The sequence below is a fragment of the Neophocaena asiaeorientalis genome, unplaced genomic scaffold (genome assembly GCF_003031525.2).
Source record: "Neophocaena asiaeorientalis asiaeorientalis breed wild unplaced genomic scaffold, Neophocaena_asiaeorientalis_V1.1 scaffold116, whole genome shotgun sequence".
NCBI lineage: Eukaryota > Metazoa > Chordata > Mammalia > Artiodactyla > Phocoenidae > Neophocaena > Neophocaena asiaeorientalis.
Genome location: NW_020174561.1, coordinates 11056407 through 11073404, shown reverse-complemented (window position 1 = coordinate 11073404; position 16998 = coordinate 11056407). Strand labels below are relative to the sequence as shown.

The 16998-nt window shown below is 34.4% G+C and overlaps 1 protein-coding gene across 1 annotated transcript in view; it reads right to left on the bottom strand.

Moving 5' to 3' along the window:
* Positions 1–2225: 2225 nt before the first annotated feature.
* Positions 2226–16998, bottom strand: part of PPP1R3A (protein phosphatase 1 regulatory subunit 3A) — a 36530-nt gene continuing 21757 nt past the window's right edge. The window contains exons 2-4 of the mRNA XM_024757842.1: positions 7137–7195; positions 6916–7040; positions 2226–4996 (exon numbers count right to left, since the gene is read on the bottom strand). Coding sequence (XP_024613610.1) covers positions 2618–4996; positions 6916–7040; positions 7137–7195 — 2563 coding nt within the window. The 3' untranslated portion in view covers positions 2226–2617. The remainder of the gene's footprint in view (positions 4997–6915; positions 7041–7136; positions 7196–16998) is intronic.

Genomic DNA, 16998 nt, shown 5'->3' with positions numbered 1-16998 from the left:
TGACTCATCAATTAATTTTTAGAACTTTGTTTCTAATAGTCAGAAGCCCAGCAAGATAAAAAGGTGATGGTTATTACATCACATTTCTTACCCACTATAGAAGCAGATGTACAATACACTTCTTTTTGTTTATTCTTATGCCACACCCTTTTAGCCCTTAACCAACCAAATAGTGAGGGGACACGATGAAGGCAGCTTTGCTTATAAAGTTGACCCTTGTCATGATGATTCACAGTCAAATCTTTATTAACCAGGGGCTGCCAGTTCTTTCTGAGATCCACTTTTCTTGTCCAACATAGTGATGTGACCAAAACAGGTTGCAAAAATCTACCTCTCCACCTGGCAATAGTTTCATAGCTCTTATGACTTTATTTCTAATTCTTCATAAGTAATGTTTGGAAAGTCAGTTAAATCACCAATTATTTCTTCTTTGCCTGCAGAAAAGTACGCAATGGAGTATTTTAAATCCTTTGAAACTTCTATTGTCACATTACAAATATGCATGAGAAGGTATAGTAAGTTAATGTTACCAAAAGTCAAATAAAAGAGATAAAAAAAGTTACATTCTTTTACGTATAAGGGAACAATTACAGTTTGGGCACCTGTGTTCATAAAGTAATATAGTGTTCTTTGCATTAATAAGATATGGCATATTGACTGAAACTCTTAAAGGTAGAATGCAAAAACCAAGCCATTAGGAACTGAAGAAATGCTAACCCTAACTTCGTTGTAATCTAGACCTGTCAACAAAATTATCAAGATAGCAATTTTAGAGATAATATTCTAGGTACAGCCTACAGTATCCCACTTGTATTTAATGAAAATATGCTCTCTCAAACAATCAAATATTTGCCCTAAGTTCTACTTCAGGATGTTTGTATTTGTTCAACTAAAAAGTTAAAGTCAAGCATTCAATTTCAATGGGACTTAAGACAAGCATGCAATTAGGGGATTTGGAAATAGTTGTGTACCTAATGAAAATTAAGGAAATCATTTACTACCACATGAAAGTCAGTTTAAATGCTTCATTCTCATGTTGTCTTCCCATGCATGCATGTTTCTTAGGAGTGTAGGATAATATATACAAGTGTTAGTCATTGAATTTACCTTTACAGGTTAATAAATAGATTACTTTTCTCTCTGAAGATCAATGTTATATTCTCCATAAAAGAAGTTCCTGTTAAAAAGAAATCACCCAAGTGGGCTCCCTCAATGTGACTTTCTCCCATATTTCTGGCCAAGTCAAAAGCATCAAAATACATATCGATGCCTCCTCCCTGAGGACTAGCCATTCAGGGTATCAAAGCAAGTGCTCTGCCATAGAACAGAGCACAAGGTTTTGCATATATTAGTCATACAATAAATAGTTGTTGAAATCAATTGTGTAAGATTATTTGCATTACCACTATGTGGCTAAAATGATTAGTTCCATTATTTCATATACTTAGCCATAGATAATAACAGTAACTGAAGTCACTGCTATACTGGATATTCATTTCTCTCTCAGTAGATCTCCATGTCTACCTATTTGTCTCCTTAAAAATTTGAGTTATCATTTAACAACCTGATAACTATATAATAAATATCACCAATGATTAGTTGTTTGTTCTCTAAATGCACCTTGGGGAATAATTTATTGTTTTATAATGAGAAAAGTTAAAAATTTGTTTGAAGACAAAAAATACTACCAAGTAAAATAGTTCATTAGGAAATCTTTTTTTAATTATTTTTATCATTTAATGCTTTATGCTTTATAGGTACAAATTCATTCTGAAGCAATGCTTCTGGAACTTTTAATTTAAATTTCCAACTGAATAATAGTTGGCATCAAAATTGTTCAGCTGTGTTATACAGTCTCCCTGTAAAGGAGAAAAATATTGCTTAAAGACAGGCCATCCCCCAAATTTTGTAGAACTGAAAGATCATCTCTTGATTGTTTCAGTCTTTGTCAAATTTGGGTTACGAATGCCCTGACTTTGTAGGTATGCAGGATATAAAACATGTGTATGTGTATTAAGTGTTATTCCAGAACACAATGTGTTTCTTCAGGTTAAATCTACACATTTCAATATGCATCGGTGTTGTTCTTAAAAATATGTAATCAAAGTTGAAAGATTCGATTTATCAAAATGTGCTGATAAATGATACAGTGGTAAATGCAAATTTCATGGTCAGTATTAAAAGACAAAAAAAAAGTCCTCTGCCATTGTCCATGTTTTATCTATTTTTAGAAACAGTAGAGGGGAAAATACACTCAGGAAAAAAAAAATGAAGCTTTACTGCAAAAGAAATGAATGCAAGAAATGGCACTTTAAGTAGTGAAGAGACATGAAGCATTGAAACTTCATAGCCTGCTAAGGAGCAACAGCTGTACCTAATTTCAACTTGACGTGCTTCAGATCTCATATTCATATAGGTATTTAATGATCCAAACATAATGGTCCTATATAGAATAATTACTTATATGAAGGAGCAAACTTCATACGCATTCCTTTCTAAATGATCCTTCAAGAGAAAAACTGCACTGGCTCTTTGAACAACGAATAGTCTCTCACCAATCCAAATGTTTGGGGCTAAATAGCTTATCTTTCAAGAGAGAATAATAATAGTGCTGAGGTTACTTCTTTTTGACAGACTCTTTCTGTCTTCCCCCTTCCCAGCACAGCCAGTACAATGAAAAAACGTAGAATGCCAAGCCGGTCATTAAGTCATACTGGTAGGTGGTTACAAGAAATATCAGAAACAAAAGGAAATAAGGTATTTTAGAGTTGGTGTATTTCGAAAGCAGAGATTCCCTTTGAGCTTGACTTTCCTGGGCAGGGAGATTGTCAGAATCAGGGCTCTCAGATTCCTTGTCTCCTGAAGAGCACAGTGATTGTCCAGAGTTTATTAATCCTTCTTTTTCATTCCTTGCCTCTTCCATGTTCTCAAAAGCTTCACTGATTAAAATTGTTGGCCCTAGAGATTTCTCCACACTGCATTCTCCTTGCTGGACAATCCGGCCTATACATCTTTCCCTCCTACTACCTGATGTCACTATTCTTGAACTTTTGGAAACTTCTTCAGGTGTAGACGCAGGATGATGGAGATTCTCAGCACCCTGGATTTCACTTGTTGGATTACAATTATATTTTGATTTAGAAGAAATAGATTGGAGAGTCATGGTAGTAATTGCATTCTCTATAGCAGTGGCCTGTTCATGAGATGGCAGTGAAGTTTTAACATGGTGATTAGAAATGTGAGAGCCATTCTGAGAAGCTCTATTAGTGCCCGAGTTTAAAGCAGAATGAATAATGGCATCTATATTCGTTTTCTTTGATAATTCTTGGATCTGCCCATGATCTCTATTTTCTGGAAATATTTTTTTGTCTGTTGGTAACATTCCCAAATGTAAATCTAGTTTTGAGGCTGCCTTTTGATAGTCTGTAATGACCTGTGAGGATTCTTCTACAGATGCTGTATTTCCAATGACACATTTCTTCCTGTCATTTGTCTCCCCAGGATTGTAAATAGATATGGTTTCTTCCTTCTCCATTTCATCTACATGTACATTACAAATACCTAAACATGATTCCTTTTCAAAATCATTGTCATAGATTACACCTACTGTATCTCGTTGACAAAGGGTATCATGTGAATCATCATTTCTCCCTTCATGTGGATCAAACGCTGTTTCCTTTACCTCGATGGGCCTGTCACTTCGTGCTGTCTCTTGAGGTAGCTTAGCAATTATTGCTTTTTCTCTAGCAGACATGCTTTCTAGAGTACTTTCTGATGTTGTCTTAATTATATAAGCTGTACCTGCTTCTGCTTTCTCAGTAATACCATGATCAGCTAGAGAAGACAGTTCACAGCTTGCTGTTTCTTGGCAGGTAAACAATTCTTCTGTAGGATTAGCTTTCAAATTCCTTGTATTATCTCTTTTTTCCCACATGTCTCCACAATCTGCTTGTTCTTTGGTCTGCTCTGTTATATTTGTCTTACTCTCTCTTGCTCTTCCCTGACTTTCCAGAACATTCCAACTTTGTTTATGCTGGGTGTTCTTATTTTGATCTTCGGGATTAATCCAAGCTGATTTTTCTTCTTCAACTTGGAAAAGATACTCATTCCTTAAAACATTTCTATTTCTTGGTAAACAAGCTTGACCAGGCATCCCTCCTAAAATAGTGCCTTCACTAGTCGAGAGATCAAGGTCTGAGGTTGTTAACACAGCTTCCTCCCAGCTTAGATTTGTTCTCGGTGAATGAAATATATCTGCTCTGATTGACTGGTCATGAATTGGGGTATCCTTACTCGGCAGAGCAGTTAGGTCTCTGTTACTGGCTCCCATCCCTTCCCCACTTATTTCAGAGTGGCTTATCTTCCTCTCTTGGTCATGTAAGATTGACTGTAAATCTTTGCTGTGTTTTTCATTAACACCTAAACATATTCTTTGCCCCTCCTCATTCTTACCATTGCCATAAGCTTTCTTGGAAGATCCTTTTTCTATAGACTCTTCTGAATGGAAATCCAAACGGAAATCACTTCTTAAACATTCCCAATCTTTTACTTCAGTTTGTTTAGCTTCTTCTTCAAGTTTTTGATTAAGGTTGTCTGCCATTAGTTGATCTGCAGAGGGACAAGATATTTGCACTCTGCCTCTCCCTTGGGCTGGATTAGCATTATTATCCAGTACTTCTTTGCTACCAATATGTACTTGCACTAATTCATCACTACTAGTATTTCCCAATGATGGCTTGATTTCTCCCATATCTGAAGTAATTTCCTCTGAAGGTTGATAACTACACTTATTTCCTGAGGAATATTTTTCATTGTGGTAAAACTCTCCCTTTAAGGATCTTTCTGCTGATGAACTTGAAGACAAAGGCCTTTTAAACAAGTCAGTGTATACTTCATCATGGATTTGCTTCTTCTGTAACCCCTCAGCTTTATTTGGGAAATTGACTGTATTCTTTTCATCTCTGGAAGCAGTACTTCTTATTAAATGTTGATTTATCTTAAGGGATAAAAACACAAAAAATAATGATCAAATGATTTTAAATATACAAAGCAAATTAGATAGGTTTCATTAACTTGGCTAGTAATTATCTGGTATATATCCTTGATTCATTTCATTTGTGGATTTTGCACAAATTGTGGAAGCTGGATGTTTTGGGGGGATCCATGTAGGCTATGACTTGGGAATGAGATTAATCAGAAAAGGGGCCAAAATTAATCACTCTCTTTCCTAGCTTCCAAATATCACATTGTATTATTCAACTATTCTTGCTTGTCATTGCACTTTCTCCTCACTTAGGATATACACATTGATAGCTCCATGCTAATCAATTAGAGAGCAGCTTCCTAGATGCCCCTTTCTGCATTTACACTTGCTGTAGGTGCCCCTATTACAGTTTCTCTTATTAATATGTTTTCTGCAAAGCCTCTGCAAACTATTAATAGCAAAACGTCACTCAAAGAAAAGTGAGGGAGTTAATGTCTCTGCAAATTCTGTTTTAATGACCCTCTGCCAACTGGTGCTCAAATGTATTTGAGCTCTTCAGTGATGCCAACTGTCAGGATTTAACAGTGAGATGCCTGTGTTTTTTTTTTTTTTCCTCATAACTGACATTTGCATGATCTCAATAATTATATGCAAATCTTACGTTTTCCCCTTCTTCTCACATAAGGCTCATGTTACTTGTCAACTGCACAGCTGTCTTGTAAGCCAATGCCTGTGGGTTCCACAGATTTGGTTGTATTTCCATCTATTATAGAGCTTCATTGTTTTATGCATTAACATCAGCATGGAGCAAATTAGCATCTAAATTACAGCTCCCTATTCATTTATTGGATGTACAATCTCAGTAACTTCTAAACAAACTTTTATATTTGAGCCTGCTGATTGTAATGAGGTATATTGGTGAAGTATGTGATTTTTCAGGGCCCTTTCATTATATTCTGTGGTTTGAAAAAGATGGCGATGTTAACTTTCAGCTGGTGAGAATTCTCACAATGGATGACAACTTTGTAGTTTCTTAAAGTTGGAGCAAAGTAAATTGCATACTTTAGTGATGCAGCTTCCATATCACTATAGAAAGGGTGGAATGTGTGGGGAAAGAGGTGAGCTCCATTTCTTTTCTGTTTCAGCACTGACACTTGAAGAGGCAAATGTCATTTTAATCTTAGATGATTATGAATCCATGTATCCTAATGATATGAGCTCCAACCAAATACAGTAAAGGATAAATTGCATTATGTGACTCATTTACATCTATTTCTTCCTTTGTGATAAAAATGCTATCTAAACCATCCCCCTAAAAATCCCAAATAGATTGAATGTTCACCAAGTGTGAAATTTATGATAACAAATTTAATACTAAATTGTACAGTTCTGAATTTGTTTCCTGTTTGAAAAATATGGCACAGGCTATTTTATCCTCATTTGGTAATTTAATACTTTCCAGTGATATAGAGCTTAGAGATTCTCACAGATGTAAGTAAGTAAAAAAAAAAAAAAAATGCTGCTAAATGCAAGAATCAGACTTGTAGAGCTGTACAGAACCCTAACAATCATCTAGTCCAGCCCTCTCATTTTATAGACGAGTTTATGATAAGTGTACACTTGTCACAAAGATTAGAAATGCACATCAGGATAGTACTACCTCTTCTGTAATTCCTACAAACTATTACTCAGAGCCACTGGTAAATAGGTAAGAAATGAATGTCATTAATTTACCATTGCAGAGACCGGAAGCAACATACTGAAATCAAAGTGCCTTGTTGATCAAACTAGAGATGCAAGGACAGAATAGGCTGCACTTTCACATTTGCAAATTATTTATTAGTTGAAGCTATTGAAAGGCAGGCATTGCAGCATCTTTGAAGCATAAATGGATTCATCTTCTCTAATACCGAGGCAAACAGAACACTTACCATCAAATCTAATTCTTTTTCATTATGTTCATCATGTTCTGTGTTTACATCTTTTACATTCTGATTACTGGTTTCCAAGTCTTGCTTGTCCTCATGAGAAAAAACAATTGTTGGGATATAGGTGTCTGAAAAGTTAAGATAATTGCACCTATGTAAGATTGTTATAATTGTAGGCTTTAACAAAATAAATATATTCTGTTTAAAAATTAAAGAAATATTACCTGTAATCTTTGAATTCTCAGAGTTATTCTCATCTGATGTTACCAATGATTCTTCTTTACTGTTAAGTTTAAAACAAAATGTTATACTTTTTTCTGGGACTATATTTCTAAGTATTTTTATAGAGGAGGAAATTCAAACCAATTACAAGCCAAACAAATATTATATAACCTTTCACATTTTCTTACATTACTTTGTATATTTTTAAATTAAATAGATCTCTTAGAATGATGCAATAATATATATTAGTTGTAGAAAAATGTAAAAATTATTTACACAATTCCATAATTCTAAATAAAATTATTTTACTCATATTAAAACACATAACCAAAGGAAAAATATATGTAAGTGTAGATTATTCCATCATTCATGAATTTAATCTTTGCAAGTGAAAAAAATTTTCTCTTCTTTTAACTTATGAAGTTTTATGAACTGACAGTCCATTTGTGGTCATTGAAATTACTTTCTAACGTTCCAGCTATTTTTTTGTGTTCCATTTTACTCAAAATTCTTCCAGTTGAACTGACATATTATTAACTCTCTCTCTCTAGAAAAGGAGAAAAAAAACAAACTTACTAGAAACTGAAAGGCAGCTAAATTTATATCCAGTTTAAAGAATTCATGTATCGCCAAAGGCCAATTTTACAACCAAGGCTTTAGATCTTTCATATGGAAGCATACATTTTCTTTCTTTAAAATAATTCAGGTTATACTAGCTTTTCTCTCATATTCTGCATGCTTATTGAGAAAGATAAATACTATTTCCTTTCAAATATAATCTGTTTGTAGGTGTATTTGTGGAATTATAAGAATTTAGATTTGTCCATGACACTCAGCAAGAAAAGAGTTAGTGAAGAGCTCACTTTGTGTATAGTTATGTCACAAGTCAGTCTATCAGAAATGATTGGCCCAGTCTCCCCATTTTCTTGTACTGTCTCAGCTGAATTTTCTCCTAGTGACTTTTCTCAATGACTTTTTTCTGCAATAAAAGAAATACAGAGAGTTCACAAGGGCTGATAAATTTGTGTAATAGAGCCTAGTTTTCGTTGCATGGACAATGTTGATTCAAATCCCTGGAAGGCTAATCTTGTTTCAGCAAATCACAAGAAAATTGCAAATTCTTCCATCTTGACCATGTAAGAAGTAATTCAGCTTTGTGTACATTTTATGATGCTTAATTTTAGCTTTACTAAGGTACTATTTGATACCTTGAAGTGGGCCCAGAAATGAAAATAATGTTTTTACCTAAGTATAATTTTATTAGAAAAATATTGTACTTCCAATAAGTGATACTGCTTTAATCTATAAATCTATATTGTTTATGAGGCCTATAATTATGCAAAGATTCAATTTTTGTGGAATCCAACTGCAAGCTGACACATTTTTCTTTCATAGAGTACATAGAAAATCTGTGTACTCTTAAAAATATATAAACCATTAAACAGCATTTAATTATCCCTTCTTTATCTTTAGTCCCATAGCAATGCTGAAAATCTCATTTGTAGAGGGAAAGATCATAACCATTTAAAGCTTTTTGTTTTTGCCTAAGCAAAATGCTATTAACCATTTTTCTTATTAAATTCCCTAAAATGCTTTAATTTTTAAAGTGATTGCATCAAAAGGAAAGAAACCTGCTTTTAGCTCACTTTGGGGATAAATAATTTGGTATCAAACCATGTATTATTATATTGACTTCTTACAAAAACATATAAATACAGAAATATAGGAAGGAAATCTTAGATTCAGGGGTAAATACAAGAAAGAGAACCTGAAATAGATGATATTTAAATGTTATATCAAATATATATTAAAAAATGAATAGAAAATGTGTAAGACTTCTACAGGGAAAAGAATAAAATTGTATCAATAAATATTAAAGACCTAGAAATTATTGAGAGATATACCATGTTCATAGATAGGAAGAAGATTGTGAAGATATTATCTCCCAATTTGATCTACAGATTCAATTCAATTCTAATCAAAATTTCAAAACATGTTTTCACAAAGGTTGAAAATATGATTCTAAAGAGAAGAATAAAGGACTGAAAATAGCTAGACTACTGAGAAATAGAAGGGTAGAGGAAACTGCTCTGTTTCAATAGTTCTTATGAGGATATAGTTATTAGGACAGTTATATTGGTACAGAGACAGGCAAGTATTGAGAGCTTAGTAACAGATCCCTACTTATATAGAACTTTGGTATATGACAAATATAGCATGTCACCAATCAGGGAAATAAGGGACTTTTCAGTAAATGGAGATGGGGAAAGTGGCTACCCTCGTGGAAAAAATATGAAATAGGTAAAACATATATTTGATAATCAATTCCACATGGATTAAGATCTTAAATGTCAAAAACCTTGAAATTCTTAGTAGAATATGTAAATATCTTTCAGACCTCAGAGTAGAAAATGTTTTCTTAAATAAGAAAAAAAAAGTGACTATAAAAAAGATTGTCAGTTTAGCTCTATTAAAATTAAAAAGTTTTGTTCATTGAAAGACATCTTTATAATAGAAAAATATAAATAAACTGGGAGAAGATGCTTATGTTATACAAAATCAACACAAAGTAAATATCAAGAATATATAAAGAACTTCTACAAATCAGTAAGAAAGCACAAACATTTCAATAGAATCAGGGGAGAGGAGCAGACATTTCACAGAAGAGAAAATACATATGGCCCATAAGCACATAAAGGATGGTCAGCATTATTAGAAAACAGAGAAATGCAAATCAAGATCACAAGGAGATGCTATCTTATACTTATTTAATTGGTAAAAATTGCTGTCAACTGCATAAATTGAACCAATCCAAATGCCTATCAGCAGAAGAGTAGATACAAAACTTGGAATACCACAAAAGAAATATTATAAAGCACTAAAAATTAATAAACTACAGAAACATACAACAATATGGATAAATCTTAGCAACATAATGTTGAATGAACAGTGCTGAAACATTACATCAGAGGAGGTTCTTTTTTATTGAGCTAAAACCTACTAAAATAATTTAAATATATTTATCAAGGAATACATATAATATAATATATAGAATATAACAAGAAAGGTTGATTTTCAAGATTATGGTTACATCAAGTGGGGTGTGTCAGAGGAAAGGAATGAGCAAAGGAAATGGTGAGAAATCGATTGTTTTGAGTGGTAGTTTTGCAGGTGTTTATTATTTAAAATATCTAAATGGTTAAATTCTAGTTTTAGATAATTTATTAAGACAGATGGGTTGCTGTCTGGCCAAAATTACATAATGTTTATAGATAAAATCCCACTCCAAAATCCAAAGTGTCTGTTATATGACCAATTACATTTAAAGGGTTTAATTAAAACCACTTCAGAAAATTTGAGGAAAAAGGCAAAGAACTTGATGGTTGATGAAGATAGGACCCACAACTATATACAGTTGTGGTATAAGTGAAATATGTTAGTGAATATTTCTAGTGTCCCCTTTATATTCCCTGAGTCCTTTTGGAGTAGGGGAGTTTCTTATTGATCTGTATTCCCAGTGGCTAATACATTACCTGACACATAATAGTGGCATAATAAATGCTGCTGAATAAATGCAGTGTCCTTTCTACTCTTCCCTTCTGTCCACCTCTTGTCAAAATTATCATAACAGGGCTTCCCTGGTGGAGCAGTGGTTGAGAGTCCACCTGCCGATGCAGGGGACGTGGGTTCGTGCCCCGGTCCGGGAAGATCCCAAGTGCCGCGGAGCGGCTGGGCCCGTGAGCCATGGCCGCTGAGCCTGCGCGTCCGGAGCCTGCGCTCCACAATGGGAGAGGCCTACCCAAAAAAAAAAAAAAAAAAAAAATTATCATAACATTATTCTTCTTTCCTCATTAAAATTTATTTTCATAAAAGATTCTAATAAATTAAAATGTGCATGTTTTTGTGTGTCTTATGTTTACCTCCCACTCTAAAGCTAAAAGCAGTGCTTTTAATTATGGGTTTAAATAGCTAAACAAAAATTTTTAAATCTTCTAATATAAAGTTAGAAATTAAAAAGTCAAAAAGGTATGTAGTTTGTGGAGGGGTAGTTCATTTCTAGTGCACCTTAAATCATATAATATAGTCACTAGTATTATTTAATCATAAGAGGGGTCACTCATTCTTCTAATAGATATTTTGAATATCCACTATATGCCATAAGTTCTAATAAACACTGGGAAATCAAAGATGAATAATATATATGTAGCCTCTTACCTCAAGGAAGCTATAATGTAATGATGGAAATAGACACATCAACAGGCAATTATTATAATGTGATAAATATTATAATAAATAATGGGATATGATATTCTCTAGAGAAAAAATAACAAATGAGGAGAGCACTCAGTTGGAAGAATCAGGGAAGTTTTCACGAAGGAAGTAACATTCTAATTAGGTTTTAGGGGAAATAGGAGTTCCTCAAATAGAGAAAAATGGTAAGGTCATTTCAGGCAGAGAGAATAAGAAGTGCTCAAAGAAGTACAGGTAAGAAAGCACAAAAAGAAGAGAACCATCCAGGAACAATGAGATGTTCAGAGGGTTTGGACTGTGTTTTGAGGAAAGAATGCCAAAGAATAGAACTGGGGTTGGTTTGAGCCAGGTTTAAACGGCTTAGCATGCCAGGAAATGTGGGACTGAATTCTTTCTGTACTTTTAAACCAGTGCTCCCGTTGCGGGGGAGGGGAGTGGAGGAGTTAAATGGGAGAGAGATACCATCAGATTTACATTTAGGGACCAATCTCTGGAAGTACATTTAAGGATCTATTTTAGGAGAGCCTGGATGGGATGAGCCATAGTGAAGCAGGAAGACAAGTCAGGAGGCTCCTTCAATATTTCAGGCACAAATAATGACTGTTAAAGGTGATGGCAATGAGGAAAGAGAAAAGGAATCAAGTTTGAGTTAAACTTTTGATGTAGCATCAATGCGATTTGTTGATCAATTCCCTGAATGTAGATTTTAAAAATGCCTTCTTTCTGCCTGACCTTGGCTGTGTTCGTGAGATTTAGAAATCAAGTATTGCCCTTTCCAAGACCTAAGCAAGAGAGAGTTAAGTCTGGTGGTTAACCACGGCTCCTTCACTGTTAAGTCGGTAAGGTCTTGAATTAGTCTGCTGGCTGGTTTCTGATGTCTTGCACACTGGGTAATCTGCTTCTCAGGTGCCCATGTAGACACCTTTCAGCCTTTTTCTCTAATCTCTGGTACGTGTGCCTGGACAGTGCATCGGCAAGTTATACCTAGTTTCCTGGCTTTTATTCTAGTCAATTCATAGCGAAAAAGAGCAGAAAGACCTGGATTCAAATCACAGTCTTTCCTGTTATTTACCTTACTAAGTCACTTACTAGCCATGCAACCTCCAACAAGGTACTTAACCTCTCTGTATCTCATTTTTCTCCAAAATATTGCCTAGTCCTTACACAGGGCAATTATTTATCATAATTTTCAATATGCAGAAGTGTTTAATAAATGTATTATCACTACTGTTATTACCATTATTATTAGTGACATGTAGTAAATACCGCACTGATCATTAGTTCTATGCTGCCACAGTACCCGATTCCCGTGTTTCTCCTTTTACTTGGAATTATGTATATTTTTTAAAGTTTACTCCATTCTCTCATATCTTTAATTCACAAATTACTTATTTTTCCACAAGTTACTTTCAGGAGTAAAATTTGCAGCCCATGATGACATACTAGCTTATTAGTCTTTCTAAAGTATACTCTTATTATCAGGACCACCCTCCAAAGAAAGATCACTAGATCATCAGTGAAAGTAACTTTTTATTTAAAATACAAATACAGTGTGCATTTGAATGCAAATTCACACTTTCTGCTATTACCCAATTGATTTATTCACTGTCAGAATTTAGGCGCCCTGTTAATATTCTTGCAGTTTCTGGGTATGTGGCACTTATGCTTTTGGAGTTATGGTTAATTTTAACACTGTCAAAATATAGTAGTTTTAATATAAGTAATAATATCATTTTTCCTGGGTTTCTGTAATGCCATTGTGCAAAAAGCCCATATGTCTCTTAAAATATGAGTAAAACCTTTTCCACCCAGTCTAAGTCTGAAGTGATGGAATTACCCAACTAGTCAGGGTAAATGTGAGGATTAGGTTGTAGGTGGCAGAAATGTAACTCTGTTCCAAGAGGAATCAAAAAGTTGGCATAAAAAAAGGATCATTTCCAAAATGAGTCATGAATATTGCATTTGTGTCTCTTTAACACTGCTTGAAAGTACTCAGCATTGCCTAAAGAAAACCAACTTGGAATTCTTAGGCATCACCTCTCACTCTGATAAACAGCTAAAAAGTCAATATTGAACTCTTCAAGAAGACGTTAAGTGTGCCTTCTTACTTCGAAGCTTGTGCTCTCATTTGATTTCCTCTACCCACTCTCCCTAAATGAATGGAGAGATCTTAAGTTAAAAATATTATGTACCTCACTTGAAATTTTTTTAAAGACACTTAAGAAGAATATATCAGGATTGGCATTGCTAAGTGGATACTTACAGAAATACTGAAAAGGTTTTCCTGGAATAAATAATTACATATTGTGTACTGTTTATTTTCATAATTTTATGATGATATTTCTCTAAAAATGGACTTTCTAGTATTCTGACATTTCATAGCCATGAATTGGAGGAGGGAGGAAAGCAGAAACTTGTACTTAATGAAAGGTAAAGTTCATAATACATTAACCAACTACTAGGGCTTAGTATCTATTCCTTTGGTGTTACAGTACCCATAGTCTTCTTTTGATCAGGAATAAAACCGAACAGAAGAGAAATATTTGATCAAAAGAGAGACAATTAGAGCACTAAATGTCTAATTGTGAACAGAAGTGTCTAAGGAAAAAGTTTAAAGGCATAATGCAAGAAGGAATCTAGGATGAAAAGATGAATTAAAATTCAGTTCCTTGATAATAATTCCACAGAGGAAAACAAAATGAAGACAGTTCTGCATTAATAACGGGGATTGAAAGAAGCAAGAAATAATCTCAAAGAAAAAACATCAAATATTTTAAATGGCTTCTATTTCCTTTAGATGCTGAATCTGGAGACTAAGAACTAATATGGTAAAGAACATGGTTTTTGTGGGATTCCTCATCTTCAAAGTGAAAGCTCTGGATTAGATTAGGGATATCAAATACAATACTCTCATGCTGGCCTCTTTCTCTCGCACCCATGGCAAGCACTGATAACAGATCAAGGGACTTCCTAGCTGAGACCAGATTGAGCGCTGTGATCCTTCTCTATACAACCAGGCAGCTACTACCCCTTTATTTCTCAACCCCTTTATTGCTCAAAATGGAAACAATTTGCCTTTCTCAATTTTGACATTAAATCACATGCTTTCCAGTTTTAGGAGTTCCATATTTATGTAACTAATAATATTCCATAAATATAATTTTGAAATGTAATTTGGAAGTTTCTTAAATTTGTTTTCAAAAGATATAAATGCTAGTAGGATCAATAGAAATAACCATTAACTTTGCAATACAAAGATAAATTCTCAATTAAATCTTATGGTCAGCATTTCAAATTTAATACCTACAGAAATCCTACCCACACAATTTGTGAGCTAGACTTACATTATTTATAATGCAGATTATACAATGATTTATTCCCAAATTATTTTACTGTGTCCAGGTAAAACCTTTCATATAGTGGAACATTATCAATATCTACAAATGATTGGGATAAATGAATATATTGGATAATACATATGATATAAGTTAATTTATTACTTTTAAAATGTAAGCATAAACCACAGCAAACCACAAGCCCCTTGAGTAAAGTCTAGTGAACTGCTCAAGTATTCCAGTAACTAAGAACATATCACCACATTAGTGACCAGATGGTTTTATTGAGTCACTTTCCTGTTTTCCACAAACCTGAATTGCTATGTTCCTAAAAATCTTCTCTACTTCTTTTACTAAATTAGAACATTCCCTATTGCCTCAGTGCTTGATCTTGAAAATATATTGAAAACGATTGTATGATGCCTTCTTGATGCAGGAAATTTCAATAGCAGAGAAAGAAGCAACTAAAAAGCATAACCTGGGCTTCCCTGGTGGCGCAGTGGTTGATAGACCGCCTGCCGATGCAGGGGACACGGGTTCGTGCCCCGGTCCGGGAAGATCCCACATGCCGCAGAGCGGCTGGGCCTGTGAGCCATGGCCGCTGAGCCTGCGCATCCGGAGCCTGTGCTCCGCAACAGGAGAGGCCATGACAGTGAGAGGCCCGCGTACCGCACAAAAAAAAAAAAAAAAAAAAAAAAAAAAAAAAAAAGCATAACCTTGTTGAAGAATTCTTTGGTAAGTTTCTTTTCCAAAGTTGCTTCATTTCCTAACTCTTTGTCTTCTGCCAAGGATTGCTGTTTTCAAATCTGCTTTGTCATGTCAAAGCAGTGGGTGCGATATTTTCTTGCTCACCCACCCCACAGAAATCAGGGAGAAAACATTATTTGGATTTAATTCTGTGATTGAATCTGGGCATCATGTGCAATTTTGTAGAGATGGGATCTCCTTAGAGTGTCTTCTAAAGGAGTACTAAATTGTGAGAATCTCGTGCTTAATTAAGTCAAACCTTGGAGGTTCACGTATGAACAACAACAAAAATTGCAGGTTGCTTTAGGAGAGACATAATTACAAGCAGAATCCGTGAATTTTCAGTGAAAGAAGAGTTATAGGTAAACCTGGCCCAAAGGACTTCTCTGCCACAATCTGCCAATTATATTCTACCAAGAGAGAAATGTAAATGTTTTTAAGTGATGGATACTGGAAAAACTAAAGAATGTACATCAGACAGATATCAGAAAAGAATTCTTAACTTTATTGGTCTAAAGTCCTTATTTTACCTGAGTTCTTAATGGAAGTAATTGTTATCCGTGGAGCATGTGGGTGACAGAAAAATTAGTCATTGTCCAGCTGAGACTCTTACTACTTCAGAATTCTGACATTCTGATTCTCCACAATTCCCCTACAAAGTGATTTCCAAGAACTTTATACAGCATCCATCTTTTGAAAATTATCAGAGAATTGTTAATATCTATTTTTTCCTAAGGATACTAATTTTCAGGCATTATTTCCTTCATAAAGATATTGATTTGTTTGTGTTCGTGTAAAAAGTCATTATCACAAAATCATGACTATGAGCTAACTAACTGCAATTAAGGAAATCCTGATTAAGCATGTTTTCTCTGTGAAATCTACATGTAAGTATCACCTAAGATATTTGGTCTGTTAAATACTGAGATTTGACATCCAAGCTCTACAGAATTTGTATTAAATATTGTTTTGAAAACTGTTTTAAGAAAGGGTAATTTAAAATGTAAATTGATATTCCCAGTGTATGTGTGGAAAGGTTGTATTTGGAAGGGCTAGGAGCGGGAAGGAAAACAAAGGAGCATGAGACTTACAAACTGAAATCAAATCATTCGGAAGTGACACTTCTCAAAAGGATCTGTTGCCCAGCTGAGGGTGGCAGCCACTCCCCTGAGCACCTATGCCCTCTATTGTTCCCCAAGATAGTAAAGTTTACATGGGGTTGTTCGTTTTGTTTTTTCTTTAATGGGGAACAAAGTGCCAAACTTCTCCAACTCTTTCCGCAGCTTTTCTCCTCTTCCTGGCTCTTGACAGAGAATTTCAAGCATGTATCAATACTCTTCCCCTTATCTGGAGAGTAAATCAGATGAAATGATGTATAATTCAGTAAAATATTGGTAAAGCAGTTCTTCAGTATTTCGTATAGGAGATGGTAGGTTTTATGTTCATAAGAAAAATCACCAAGTATCTTAAATATAATAATTAGGGCCAACAAAAGTCAGGGCATGCCAAATCAAGTTAGAAATGTTAAAGT